Here is a 14867-nt window from a genome sequence, read left to right as displayed (position 1 = left end):
GGGAGACTCTCTGGGCCAGGCTCGGTTCGGGGACTCTCAGCTGCTGGACTCTGAATCCCAGTCGAGCACAGTGCCCTCTACTTGGCATTCATTCTCCGGATGAGGGCATCAGGTTTCCTTCCCTAAGGGACGTTAGTGAACCAGCTGGGGTCAGACAGTCCGATAGCTTGACCATCACTCTTCCTGGGACCAGCTTTCCAATTCCAGATTTTGCAGAGGGTTAAGTTAAATTTACCATCTCTGGGTTAGTCGTCTGGTGGTACAGAAGCTGAGCATTGCTGGACAATGGAGACATGCTGTTGAAAGCTTTTCATCTTACACTCATCAGGACACACTCAAGACTGTCAAATTTCCAAAGGGAACAATATATACTGCATGAGAAAAGGGTGCACTCTCCATGGCAACGCCTCGACCAATCAGAGCCGACCAATCAGCACCCTTTTCTCATGCGGTGTAAATTGTTGCTCCCTTTGAAATTTGGTATTCTTGCATCTGTCCTGATGAGTCCAAGATGAAAAGCTTGGACAGCATGTCTCTTTTTTTCCCAGCAATCTCTGGATTGTCAGAGGTCGGGATTTTTTTTTTTTCCCCTCTCAATTTTAACAAGACGACCTTACGCGTGACCCTTGCGTCGACTGGCCTAACCCCGGACGGGCGCCGTTTAACCTCCCTCCGCCTTACCTTGCTGCTCCAGTCGGTGTAGAACCAGGTTTTCACGCACGGGCCCATGTCACACGTCTCGCTGTCGGTGGGCTTCTGCTTGGCGCTGCACTCCCCCTCCCCCACCACGTTGCCCTGGTTACTGACGCAGCGGATGCCCCTCTTCCTCTGGCCGACTCCGCACGGAACAGAACACTGGGGACAGGGAGACAAAGGTGTCAAAGACTCTTGGGAAAAGAGGGCGAGGGTTGAGGCAGGGCGAGGGAAGAGGGAGGTCACCTTGGTGGGGGTGGGGGGTGTCGGTGGAAAGCCGAATGTCGGCGGGGCAAGGGGGAGCCGCCGCGTTCGAGGTCTCCGACCAGCGCGCGCGGTTTCTGGTCTCCCCGCGGATCAGGAGGATATCGAGAGAGACCGGCAAAGGGGCGGAAATACATTTCCCAGAACGAGACCACAAACCGGAGAGGGTCGAACTATCGGGAAGGGCTGAACAGGTTCCACGGGGGAGAAGGCTCTGTTCTCTCGAGAAGAGAAGGCTGAGGGGGGTGGGAGGGGGGCGGGGGGGGTGGGGTGACCCGATCGAGGTCTTTAAAATTCTGAAAGGGGTTCGATAGGGTCGACGTAGAGAAGATATTTCCACGTGTCGGTGGGGGTGGGGGGAACTAGGGGGGCCATCGGTAAGAGAAAGTCACTGATAAACCCGACGGGGAATTCAGGAGAAACTCCTTTACCCAGAGAGTGGGGGGAATGTGGGACTCGCTCCCACGGGGACGGGGGGGGGAATGTGGGACTCGCTCCCGCGGGGAGTGGGGAGAATGTGGGACTCGCTTCCACGGGGAGCGGGGAGAATGTGGGACTCGCTCCCATGGGGAGCGGGGAGAATGTGGGACTCGCTCCCGCGGGGAGAATGTGGGACTCGCTCCCACGGGGAGCATGTGGGACTCGCTCCCACGGGGAGCGGGGAGAATGTGGGACTCGCTCCCACGGGGAGCGGGGAGAATGTGGGACTCGCTCCCACGGGGAGCGGGGGGAATGTGGGACTCGTTCCCAGGGGGAGCGGGGAGAATGTGGGACTCGCTCCCATGGGGAGCGGGGAGAATGTGGGACTCGCTCCCACGGGGAGTGGGGAGAGTGTGGGACTCGCTCCCACGGGGAGCGGGGAGAATGTGGGACTCGCTCCCACGGGGAGCGGGGAGAATGTGGGACTCGCTCCCACGGGGAGCGGGGAGAATGTGGGACTCGCTCCCACGGGGAGCGGGGAGAATGTGGGACTCGCTCCCACAGGGAGTGGTCGAGGTGAATCGCAGAGACCCATTGAAGGGTGGAAGCTGGATAAACACATGAGGGAGAAGGGAATAGAAAGATAATGTTGACGGGGGAAGATGAAGAGGGGGGTTGGGAGGAAGCTTGTGTGGAGCAGGAACACCCAGCATGGAGCAGAGGGGCCGAATGGCCTGTTTCTGTGCTGGGAACACTCTGCAAAAGGCGAGACAACGATATAAGTACGTCTTCCAAACCATTTTTGCCTTCAGAAAATGGCTGCAGATGACAGGGAGGGAAGACTGGGGGAGGGAGGAAGTCACAGCTTGTGAACTTGGGAAGGAATGAGTTAGAGGAAGAGACACTCCGATGAGGGCCAGCGGGAGGGGGAGTACTCGGTACAAAAGAGGCTTTAGGCCTGAGGAAGAACGAGGGCCGGGAAGTGGAGAGGAGCAAAGTCTCGAGGTAACAAAGGCATGGATGAGGGCTTCAGCAGCGGAGGAGCTGAGCAGGGGCAGAACTGGGCAATGTGGCTTTGGTGAACAACCACCACCTGCATTTATATAAAACCGCTGAAGTGGCACAACGTCCCCGAGGCCCTTTACAGGGACGTTTCAAATTAAAATTCGACCCTGAGCCACATAAGGAGATAACAAGGACAGGTGACCAAAACCGCAGTCAAAGAGGTCGGTCTTAAAGGAGAGAGGGAAAGGTTTAGGGAGGGAGGATACAGAGATAGGGAGGGGTGTAGGGGCTGGAGGAGGTTACAGAGATAGGGAGGGGTGTAGGGGCTGGAGGAGGTTACAGAGATAGGGAGGGGTGTACGGGCTGGAGGAGGTTACAGAGATAGGGAGGGGTGAAGGGGCTGGAGGAGGTTACAGAGATAGGGAGGGGTGTAGGGGCTGGAGGTGGTTACAGAGATAGGGAGGGATGTAGGGGCTGGAAGAGGTTACAGAGATGGGGAGCGATGTAAGGGCTGGAGGAGGTTATGGAGATAGGGAGGGGTGTAGGGGCTGGAGGTGGTTACAGAGATAGGGAGGGATGTCGGGTCTGGAGGTGGTTACAGAGATAGGGAGGGATGTAGGGGCTGGAGGAGGTTACAGAGATAGGGAGGGGTGTCGGTGCTGGAGGAGGTTACAGAGATAGGGAGGGGTGTAGGGGCTGGAGGAGGTTACAGAGATAGGGAGGGGTGTAGGGGCTGGAGGAGGTTACAGAGATAGGGAGCGATGTAAGGGCTGGAGGAGGTTATGGAGATAGGGAGGGGTGTAGGGGCTGGATGAAGTTACAGAGATAGGGAAGGGTGTAGGGGCTGGAGGAGGTTACAGAGATAGGGAGGGTGTAGGGGCTGGAGGAGGTTACAGAGATAGGGAGGGGTGTAGGGGCTGGAGGAGGTTACAGAGATAGGGAGGGTGTAGGGGCTGGAGGAGTTTACAGAGATAGGGAGGGGTGTAGGGGCTGGAGGAGGTTACAGAGATAGGGATGGGTGTAGGGGCTGGAGGAGGTTACAGAGATAGGGAGGGATGTAGGGGCTGGAGGAGGTTACAGAGATAGGGAGGGGTGTAGGGGCTGGAGGAGGTTAGAGAGATAGGGAGGGGTTTAGGGGCTGGAGGAGGTTACAGAGATAGGGAGGGGTTTAGGGGCTGGAGGAGGTTACAGATATAGGGAGAGGTGTAGGGGCTGGAGGAGGTTACAGAGATAGGGAGGGGTGTAGGGGCTGGAGGAGGTTACAGAGATAGGGAGGGGGTGTAGGGGCTGGAGGAGGTTACAGAGATAGGGAGGGGTGTAGGGGCTGGAGGAGGTTACAGAGATAGGGAGGGGTGTAGGGGCTGGAGGAGGTTACAGAGATAGGGAGGGGTGTAGGGGCTGGAGGAGGTTACAGAGATAGGGAGGGGTGTAGGGGCTGGAGGAGGTTACAGAGATAGGGAGGGGTGTAGGGGCTGGAGGAGGTTACAGAGATAGGGAGGGGTGTAGGGGCTGGAGGAGGTTACAGAGATAGGGAGGGGTGTAGGGACTGGAGGGAGTAACAGAGATAGGGAGGGGTGTAGGGGCTGGAGGAGGTTATGGAGATAGGGAGGGTGTAGGGACTGGAGGAGGTTATGGAGATAGGGAGGGTGTAGGGACTGGAGGAGGTTACAGAGATAGGGAAGGGTGTAGGGGCTGGAGGAGGTTACAGAGATAGGGAAGGGTGTAGGGGCTGGAGGAGGTTATGGAGATAGGGAGGGGTGTAGGGGCTGGATGAAGTTACAGAGATAGGGAGGGGTGTAGGGGCTGGAGGAGGTTACAGAGATAGGGAGGGTGTAGGGGCTGGAGGAGGTTACAGAGATAGGGAGGGGTGTAGGGGCTGGAGGAGGTTACAGAGATAGGGAGGGTGTAGGGGCTGGAGGAGTTTACAGAGATAGGGAGGGGTGTAGGGGCTGGAGGAGGTTACAGAGATAGGGATGGGTGTAGGGGCTGGAGGAGGTTACAGAGATAGGGAGGGGTGTAGGGGCTGGAGGTGGTTACAGAGATAGGGAGGGATGTAGGGGCTGGAAGAGGTTACAGAGATAGGGAGCGATGTAAGGGCTGGAGGAGGTTATGGAGATAGGGAGGGGTGTAGGGGCTGGAGGTGGTTACAGAGATAGGGAGGGATGTCGGGTCTGGAGGTGGTTACAGAGATAGGGAGGGATGTAGGGGCTGGAGGAGGTTACAGAGATAGGGAGGGGTGTCGGTGCTGGAGGAGGTTACAGAGATAGGGAGGGGTGTAGGGGCTGGAGGAGGTTACAGAGATAGGGAGGGGTGTAGGGGCTGGAGGAGGTTACAGAGATAGGGAGCGATGTAAGGGCTGGAGGAGGTTATGGAGATAGGGAGGGGTGTAGGGGCTGGATGAAGTTACAGAGATAGGGAAGGGTGTAGGGGCTGGAGGAGGTTACAGAGATAGGGAGGGTGTAGGGGCTGGAGGAGGTTACAGAGATAGGGAGGGGTGTAGGGGCTGGAGGAGGTTACAGAGATAGGGAGGGTGTAGGGGCTGGAGGAGTTTACAGAGATAGGGAGGGGTGTAGGGGCTGGAGGAGGTTACAGAGATAGGGATGGGTGTAGGGGCTGGAGGAGGTTACAGAGATAGGGAGGGATGTAGGGGCTGGAGGAGGTTACAGAGATAGGGAGGGGTGTAGGGGCTGGAGGAGGTTAGAGAGATAGGGAGGGGTTTAGGGGCTGGAGGAGGTTACAGAGATAGGGAGGGGTTTAGGGGCTGGAGGAGGTTACAGATATAGGGAGAGGTGTAGGGGCTGGAGGAGGTTACAGAGATAGGGAGGGGTGTAGGGGCTGGAGGAGGTTACAGAGATAGGGAGGGGGTGTAGGGGCTGGAGGAGGTTACAGAGATAGGGAGGGGTGTAGGGGCTGGAGGAGGTTACAGAGATAGGGAGGGGTGTAGGGGCTGGAGGAGGTTACAGAGATAGGGAGGGGTGTAGGGGCTGGAGGAGGTTACAGAGATAGGGAGGGGTGTAGGGGCTGGAGGAGGTTACAGAGATAGGGAGGGGTGTAGGGGCTGGAGGAGGTTACAGAGATAGGGAGGGGTGTAGGGGCTGGAGGAGGTTACAGAGATAGGGAGGGGTGTAGGGACTGGAGGGAGTAACAGAGATAGGGAGGGGTGTAGGGGCTGGAGGAGGTTATGGAGATAGGGAGGGTGTAGGGACTGGAGGAGGTTATGGAGATAGGGAGGGTGTAGGGACTGGAGGAGGTTACAGAGATAGGGAAGGGTGTAGGGGCTGGAGGAGGTTACAGAGATAGGGAAGGGTGTAGGGGCTGGAGGAGGTTATGGAGATAGGGAGGGGTGTAGGGGCTGGATGAAGTTACAGAGATAGGGAGGGGTGTAGGGGCTGGAGGAGGTTACAGAGATAGGGAGGGTGTAGGGGCTGGAGGAGGTTACAGAGATAGGGAGGGGTGTAGGGGCTGGAGGAGGTTACAGAGATAGGGAGGGTGTAGGGGCTGGAGGAGTTTACAGAGATAGGGAGGGGTGTAGGGGCTGGAGGAGGTTACAGAGATAGGGATGGGTGTAGGGGCTGGAGGAGGTTACAGAGATAGGGAGGGATGTAGGGGCTGGAGGAGGTTACAGAGATAGGGAGGGGTGTAGGGGCTGGAGGAGGTTACAGAGATAGGGAGGGGTTTAGGGGCTGGAGGAGGTTACAGATATAGGGAGAGGTGTAGGGGCTGGAGGAGGTTACAGAGATAGGGAGGGGTGTAGGGGCTGGAGGAGGTTATGGAGATAGGGAGGGGTGTAGGGGCTGGATGAAGTTACAGAGATAGGGAGGGGTGTAGGGGCTGGAGGAGGTTACAGAGATAGGGAGGGTGTAGGGGCTGGAGGAGGTTACAGAGATAGGGAGGGGTGTAGGGGCTGGAGGAAGTTACAGAGATAGGGAGGGTGTAGGGGCTTGAGGAGTTTAGAGAGATAGGGAGGGGTGTAGGGGCTGGAGGAGGTTACAGAGATAGGGATGGGTGTAGGGGCTGGAGGAGGTTACAGAGATAGGGAGGGATGTAGGTGCTGGAGGAGGTTACAGAGATAGGGAGGGGTGTAGGGGCTGGAGGAGGTTACAGAGATAGGGAGGGGTTTAGGGGCTGGAGGAGGTTACAGAGATAGGGGTTTAGGGGCTAGAGGAGGTTACAGATATAGGGAGAGGTGTAGGGGCTGGAGGAGGTTACAGAGATAGGGAGGGGTGTAGGGGCTGGAGGAGGTTACAGAGATAGGGAGGGGTGTAGGGGCTGGAGGAGATTACAGAGATAGGGAGGGGTTTAGGGGCTGGAGGAGGTTACAGATATAGGGAGGGGTGTAGGGGCTGGAGGAGGTTACAGAGATAGGGAGGGGTGTAGGGGCTGGAGGTGTTTACAGAGATAGGGAGGGGTGTAGGGGCTGGAAGAGGTTACAGAGATAGGGAGGGATGTAGGGGCTGGAGGAGGTTACAGAGATAGGGAGGGGTGCAGAGGCTAGAGGAGGTTACAGAGATAGGGAGTGGTGTAGGGACTGGAGGAGGTGACAGAGATAGGGAGGGTTGTAGGGGCTGGAGGATGTTATAGAGATAGGGAGGGGTATAGGGGCTGGAGGAAGTTGCAGATATAGGGAGGGGTGTAGGGGTTGGAGAAGGTTATGGAGATAGGGAGGGGTGTAGGGGCTGGAGGAGGTTACAGAGATAGGGAGGGGTTTAGGGGCTGGAGGAGGTTACAGAGATAGGGAGCGATGTAAGGGCTGGAGGAGGTTATGGAGATAGGGAGGGGTGTAGGGGCTGGAGGAGGTTACAGAGATAGGGAGGGGTGTAGGGGCTGGAGGAGGTTACAGAGATGGGGAGCGGTGTAGGGGCTGGAGGAGGTTACAGAGATAGGGAGCGATGTAAGGGCTGGAGGAGGTTATGGAGATAGGGAGGGGTGTAGGGGCTGGATGAGGTTACAGAGATAGGGAGGGGTGTAGGGGCTGGAGGAGGTTACAGAGATAGGGAGGGTGTAGGGGCTGGAGGAGGTTACAGAGATAGGGAGGGGTGTAGGGGCTGGAGGAGGTTACAGAGATGGGGAGCGGTGTAGGGGCTGGAGGAGGTTACAGAGATAGGGAGGGGTTTAGGGGCTGGAGGAGGTTACAGAGATAGGGAGCGATGTAAGGGCTGGAGGAGGTTATGGAGATAGGGAGGGGTGTAGGGGCTGGATGAGGTTACAGAGATAGGGAGGGGTGTAGGGGCTGGAGGAGGTTACAGAGATAGGGAGGGTGTAGGGGCTGGAGGAGGTTACAGAGATAGGGAGGGGTGTAGGGGCTGGAGGAGGTTACAGAGATAGGGAGGGTGTAGGGGCTGGAGGAGTTCACAGAGATAGGGAGGGGTGTAGGGGCTGGAGGAGGTTACAGAGATAGGGATGGGTGTAGGGGCTGGAGGAGGTTACAGAGATAGGGAGGGATGTAGGGGCTGGAGGTTACAGAGATAGGGAGGGGTGTAGGGGCTGGAGGAGGTTACAGAGATAGGGAGGGGTTTAGGGGCTGGAGGAGGTTACAGAGATAGGGAGGGGTTTAGGGGCTGGAGGAGGTTACAGAGATAGGGAGGGTTGTAGGGGCTGGAGGAGGTTACAGATATAGGGAGAGGTTTAGGGGCTGGAGGAGGTTACAGAGATAGGGAGGGGTTTAGGGGCTGGAGGAGGTTACAGAGATAGGGAGGGGTTTAGGGGCTGGAGGAGGTTACAGAGATAGGGAGGGGTGTAGGGGCTGGAGGAGGTTACAGAGATAGGGAGGGGTGTAGGGGCTGGAGGAGGTTACAGAGATAGGGAGGGGTTTAGGGGCTGGAGGAGGTTACAGAGATAGGGAGGGGTTTAGGGGCTGGAGGAGGTTACAGAGATAGGGAGGGTTGTAGGGGCTGGAGGAGGTTACAGATATAGGGAGAGGTGTAGGGGCTGCAGGAGGTTACAGAGATAGGGAGGGGTGTAGGGGCTGGAGGAGGTTACAGAGACAGGGAGGCGTGAGGGTTGGAGGAGGTTACAGAGATAGGGAGGGGTGTAGGGGCTGGAGGAGGTTACAGAGATAGGGAGGGGTGTAGGGGCTGGAGCAGGTTACAGAGATAGGGAGGGGTGTAGGGGCTGGAGGAGGTTACAGAGATAGGGAGGGGGTGTAGGGGCTGGAGGAGGTTACAGAGATAGGGAGGGGTTTAGGGACTGGAGGAGGTTATGGAGATAGGGAGGGTGTAGGGGCTGGAGGAGGTTACAGAGATAGGGAAGGGTGTAGGGGCTGGAGGAGGTTACAGAGATAGGGAGGGGTGTAGGGGCTGGAGGAGGTTACAGAGATAGGGAGGGGTGTAGGGGCTGGAGGAGGTTACAGAGATAGGGAGGGGTGTAGGGGCTGGAGGAGGTTACAGAGATAGGGAGGGGGTGTAGGGGCTGGAGGAGGTTACAGAGATAGGGAGGGGGTGTAGGGGCTGGAGGAGGTTACAGAGATAGGGAGGGGTGTAGGGGCTGGAGGAGGTTACAGAGATAGGGAGGGGTGTAGGGGCTGGAGGAGGTTACAGAGATAGGGAGGGGTGTAGGGGCTGGAGGAGGTTTCGGAGATAGGGAGGGGTGTAGAGGCTGGAGGAGGTTATGGAGATAGGGAGGGGTGTTGGGACTGGAGGAGGTTATAGAGATAGGGAGGGGTGTCGGGGCTGGAGGAGGTTACAGAGATAGGGAGGGGTGTAGGGGCTGGAGGAGGTTACAGAGATAGGGAGGGGTGTAGGGCCTGGAGGAGGTTACAGAGATAGGGAGGGGTGTAGGGGCTGGAGGAGGTTATGGAGATAGGGAGGGTGTAGGGACTGGAGGGGTTTGAACAGCAGGAGTGTGAAGGGATAAAGTACGAGCTGCGGTGTTGTACCGATTCCCAGTCGGTCTGTATCTGCCAGTGGGTGCAGGCCCGAGCCTCACACGGTTGAGTGGCATTGGGCTTCTCCAGGTGACCGCAGCTGTGATGATGGACAGTGACAGTCCGGTTTGCATATGCCTGACGACAGAGCACCTGCCGGTTATGAATGCCACGTCCACAGGTCTTGCTGCATTGTGACCAGGCTCCCACACTCCAACTAGACAAAAAACAAACACACACACGGAGACAGTGAGGAAAGAAATTCGACCAGCGAACCCATCACTGCAGCTTCATACTGCCAGTAACCCACCCTCATCAAAAACAGCAAACAAAAGAGTCAAGGCAAAATGGCTCAACCCAAATTACACATATAGCAAGAAATTAACATCTGGTCTCCCTAACCACGATAGAGCACTGGGGCGCTACACCCCTTCGATGAGATTCCAGTCTGTAACTCACTCCCAGGTATCTGTTATTCTATATATAAACCACCCGAACCCCTCGATTAGACTCCAGTCTGTAACTCACTCCCGGGTATCTGTTATTCTATATATAAACCCCCCCGAACCCCTCGATTAGATTCCAGTCTGTAACTCACTCCCGGGTATCTGTTATTCTATATATAAACCCCCCAAACCCCTCGATTAGATTCCAGTCTGTAACTCACTCCCGGGTATCTGTTATTCTATATATAAACCACCCGAACCCCTCGATTAGATTCCAGTCTGTAACTCACTCCCGGGTATCTGTTATTCTATATATAAACCACCCGAACCCCTCGATTAGATTCCAGTCTGTAACTCACTCCCGGGTATCTGTTATTCTATATATAAACCCCCCCGAACCCCTCGATTAGATTCCAGTCTGTAACTCACTCCCGGGTATCTGTTATTCTATATATAAACCCCCCAAACCCCTCGATTAGATTCCAGTCTGTAACTCACTCCCGGGTATCTGTTATTCTATATATAAACCACCCCGAACCCCTCGATTAGATTCCAGTCTGTAACTCACTCCCGGGTATCTGTTATTCTATATATAAACCACCCCGAACCCCTCGATTAGATTCCAGTCTGTAACTCACTCCCGGGTATCTGTTATTCTATATATAAACCACCCGAACTCCATGATTAGATTCCAGTCTGTAACTCACTCCCGGGTATCTGTTATTCTATATATAAACCACCCCGAAGCCCTCGATTCGATTCCAGTCTGTAACTCACTCCCGGGTGTCTGTTATTCTATATATAAACCACCCGAACTCCATGATGAGATTCCAGTCTGTAACTCACTCCCGGGTATCTGTTATTCTATATATAAACCACCCCGAACCCCTCGATTAGATTCCAGTCTGTAACTCACTCCCGGGTATCTGTTATTCTATATATAAACCCCCCCGAACCCCTCGATTAGATTCCAGTCTGTAACTCACTCCTGGGTATCTGTTATTCTATATATAAACCCCCCCCCCGAACCCCTCGATTAGATTCCAGTCTGTAACTCACTCCCGGGTCTGTTATTCTATATATAAACCACCCGAACTCCATGATTAGATTCCAGTCTGTAACTCACTCCCGGGTATCTGTTATTCTATATATAAACCACCCCGAACCCCTCGATTAGATTCCAGTCTGTAACTCACTCCCGGGTGTCTGTTATTCTACATATAAACCACCCGAACTCCATGATGAGATTCCAGTCTGTAACTCACTCCCGGGTATCTGTTATTCTATATATAAACCACCCCGAACCCCTCGATTAGATTCCAGTCTGTAACTCACTCCCGGGTATCTGTTATTCTATATATAAACCACCCGAACCCCTCGATTAGATTCCAGTCTGTAACTCACTCCCGGGTGTCTGTTATTCTATATATAAACCACCCGAACTCCATGATGAGATTCCAGTCTGTAACTCACTCCCGGGTATGTGTTATTCTATATATAAACCACCCCGAACCCCTCGATTAGATTCCAGTCTGTAACTCACTGCCGGGTATCTGTTATTCTATATATAAACCACCCGAACTCCATGATGAGATTCCAGTCTGTAACTCACTCCCGGGTATCTGTTATTCTATATATAAACCACCCCGAACCCCTCGAATAGATTCCAGTCTGTAACTCACTCCCGGGTATCTGTTATTCTATATATAAACCACCCCGAACCCCTCGATTAGATTCCAGCCTGTAACTCACTCCCGGGTATCTGTTATTCTATATATAAACCACCCCGAACCCCTCGATTAGATTCCAGTCTGTAACTCACTCCCGGGTATCTGTTATTCTATATATAAACCACCCCGAACCCCTCGATTAGATTCCAGTCTGTAACTCACTCCCGGGTGTCTGTTATTCTATATATAAACCCCCCCGAACCCCTCGATTAGATTCCAGTCTGTAACTCACTCCCGGGTATCTGTTATTCTATATATAAACCACCCCGAACCCCTCGATTAGATTCCAGTCTGTAACTCACTCCCGGGTATCTGTTATTCTATATATAAACCACCCCGAACCCCTCGATTAGATTCCAGTCTGTAACTCACTCCCGGGTGTCTGTTATTCTATATATAAACCCCCCCGAACCCCTCGATTAGATTCCAGTCTGTAACTCACTCCCGGGTGTCTGTTATTCTATATATAAACCACCCGAACTCCATGATTAGATTCCAGTCTGTAACTCACTCCCGGGTATCTGTTATTCTATATATAAACCCCCCCGAACCCCTCGATTAGATTCCAGTCTGTAACTCACTCCCGGGTATCTGTTATTCTATATATAAACCACCCGAACCCCTCGATTAGATTCCAATCTGTAACTCACTCCCGGGTATCTGTTATTCTATATATAAACCACCCCGAACCCCTCGATTGGATTCCAGTCTGTAACTCACTCCCGGGTATCTGTTATTCTATATATAAACCACCCCGAACCCCTCGATTAGATTCCAGTCTGTAACTCACTGTCGATTTTTACTTGCAATGAAAGATTTGACTGCTGCAGTACATCTGTGTCTCAGAGGGTGGCGGTATTGTGCAGTTTTTCCTCTGGCACAACTGGTTCCAGGTTCCCATGGCGACGCCATCGCTGTTCTTCAATCGGACAGTTTTAAGGTCCGATTTGACTGACAGTTCCCGGACTCTCCGGTTCCCCTTTCCAAGCAAGGGTCACAGGATGTGTTTTTGTCAGTGCGCCTGAAGGCACAGCTTGTGGGGGGGGAACGGGAGCTCGGGGAGTCAAAGGTCGTCGGCTGGCCGAGATAGGTCACTCGTTGGCCTTTACCCCGACCCAGCCTTCAGCTGCTGCCTGGGCTCATGGGGAAAGTGAGAGTCGCTGGGGCTGTCAGGGGGTGTTGGGGGGGTGAAAACAGATAACCTCGGAACTCAGTACAAGTACTTACAAAGCAGGGCAGGCGTGGGTGTTACAGGCTTCCGCTACGCTTGCCGGTTTGGATGCCGTGTCGCAGTGGCCACTGGGGACCAGCTCCTGCGTGTCCTGGGCCACGCAATCGAAGATGGGATACTGGAATCCTGCGGACAGAGACGGCAAAGTGAGCGTGGGTGATTCCCAGAAGAGACCATTCCCCCCCCCCTGCAACCACCACCACCCCACAACCCCGGCCTCCCAGCTCTCCCCAATTCCCCAGGCCCAAGCCAATCCTGGATGGAGACGCCCGCCCCCTACCACCTCCCAACCTTTCCAAATCTTCAAGGGGAAACCACCATTTTAGGCACGTCCAATGTGGTGGAACTGCAGCCTCATCGCCCACCCCACCACCATCGCCCATAAAAATGTAGCCCTCTCTCCGCCCCCCATCGCCTGGAGACCCCAGGGGGCTCTGAATGGCGGCAGTCAATGAATTCCAATTGGGACATCACAGTGAAGAGAGACCAGTTGCCAAGGCCCCTCGTCTTGCACTCATCAGGACAAATGCAAGAATATCAAATTTCAGAACGGTCACAACGCTTTATAGTGCAGGAGAAAGGAGTGTGGATTGGTTGGTAAGTTGGCTTTGACCCATTGCTTTCTCCATGGTGACACCTCAGCCAGAGTCGGCCAGTCAGCCTCCTTTTCTCTTGGTCGAATCCATTTTTGCGAAGCTTTGAAATTTGGTATTCTTGGGTGTTGTCCTGGTGAGTGTACGATGACAACTTCGGCAAAAATGTCTCTCTCTTTTTTGGCAATATTCAAGGCCAAGGGTCCGTTTCAGTTTTGGATCTTCCTGGTTGAGTGGGACTCAGTATCAGACCAGTGTGAAAGGCACTCCCCCAGCCATGCCCTCCCCCACCCCCCTGCCATCACCTCCCTCACAGCACCAGCCCCCTCCCCCAACCACCCCCCCAGTGAGCTCCACCCCCTCCCACACAGCAAGCTCCCACGCTCACCTTTCCCGCAAGACACAGAGCATTCGGTTGTCCTCTGGGACGTCCAGTGATAGACGGGTTGGGGCTGGACGGGGTCCTCCTCCGGGTCGGTGTGGTAAACCTGCAGCCGTCGGTCGCGCTGACCCCCACGGGCTCTGGACACGACCGGGCTACCCTGGTGTGTACCGGCATTCCCGTGGTGTGTACCGGCACTCCCGTGGTGTGTACCGGCACTCCCGTGGTGCGGTCCGGCATTCCCGTGGTGCGGTCCGGCATTCCCGTGGTGCGGTCCGGCATTCCCGTGGTGCGGTCCGGCACTCCCGTGGTGTGCGCCGCCGGCATTCACCGGGTACGGACCGACGTTCCCGCGGTGCGTGACAACGGGGCTGCTTGCCAACGCCGACACTTCCCTCAGACCCCCCGTGGCCACTGAGCCTGGTCGTGGGGTGAGAGACACAAACAAACAGTGAGAGGTGGCCCCGCTCGGAGCGCTCGCTATCCGTCTCGAGGCGCCTTTGGTGAAAAGACCAGCGCGCATGTCACCGGATCCGGCAGTCCCAAAGAGAGTGAAGAAGCTTCTCACAAATGACGGCGGCCAAATTACACAGCAAGATCCCATAAACAGGCAATGTGGCAGTGACTAGGTGATTTGACGATCTATAGAACTGTGACCATGTACCTTTGTGATGTTGGTTGAGGAATGAATATTGGGCAGCGTACCAGGGAGAGCTCTTCCCTCCCGCCCCACTCTACAGCCCTCGCTCCTCTCCCAAGAGCGGCCGTGGAATCTTTTAGGTTCACCTGAGAGGGCAGACGGGGGCTCGGTGTAACATCACACCCAAACGATGCACCTCTGACAGTGCGGCGCTCCCTCAGTACTGACCCTCCGACAGTGCGGCGCTCCCTCAGTACTGACCCTCCGACAGTGCGGCGCTCCCTCAGTACTGACCCTCCAACAGTGCGGCACTCCCTCAGTACTGACCCTCCGACAGTGCGGCACTCCCTCAGTACTGACCCTCCGACAGTGCGGCGCTCCCTCAGTACTGACCCTATGACAGTGCGGCACTCCCTCAGCACTGACCCTCCGACAGTGCGGCACTCCCTCAGTACTGACCCTCCGACAGTGCGGCGCTCCCTCAGTACTGACCCTCCGACAGTGCGGCGCTCCCTCAGTACTGACCCTCCGACAGTGCGGCACTCCCTCAGTACTGACCCTCCGACAGTGCGGCACTCCCTCAGCACTGACCCTCCGACAG

The 14867-nt window shown here is 55.4% G+C and overlaps 1 protein-coding gene across 1 annotated transcript in view; it reads right to left on the bottom strand.

Moving 5' to 3' along the window:
• The window catches only part of LOC144672304 (thrombospondin type-1 domain-containing protein 4-like), a 31792-nt gene that overhangs the window by 8541 nt on the left and 8384 nt on the right, over positions 1–14867 (bottom strand). Inside the window, exons 5-8 of the mRNA XM_078534165.1 lie at positions 13633–14046; positions 12648–12777; positions 9257–9461; positions 682–855 (exon numbers count right to left, since the gene is read on the bottom strand). Of these exons, the coding sequence (XP_078390291.1) occupies positions 682–855; positions 9257–9461; positions 12648–12777; positions 13633–14046 (923 nt within the window). The remainder of the gene's footprint in view (positions 1–681; positions 856–9256; positions 9462–12647; positions 12778–13632; positions 14047–14867) is intronic.

Source organism: Cetorhinus maximus, chromosome 36, assembly GCF_964194155.1.
Source record: "Cetorhinus maximus chromosome 36, sCetMax3.hap1.1, whole genome shotgun sequence".
Lineage (NCBI taxonomy): Eukaryota > Metazoa > Chordata > Chondrichthyes > Lamniformes > Cetorhinidae > Cetorhinus > Cetorhinus maximus.
The sequence above is the reverse complement of the archived record's forward strand: the minus strand, read 5'-3'. Positions and strand labels throughout refer to the sequence as shown.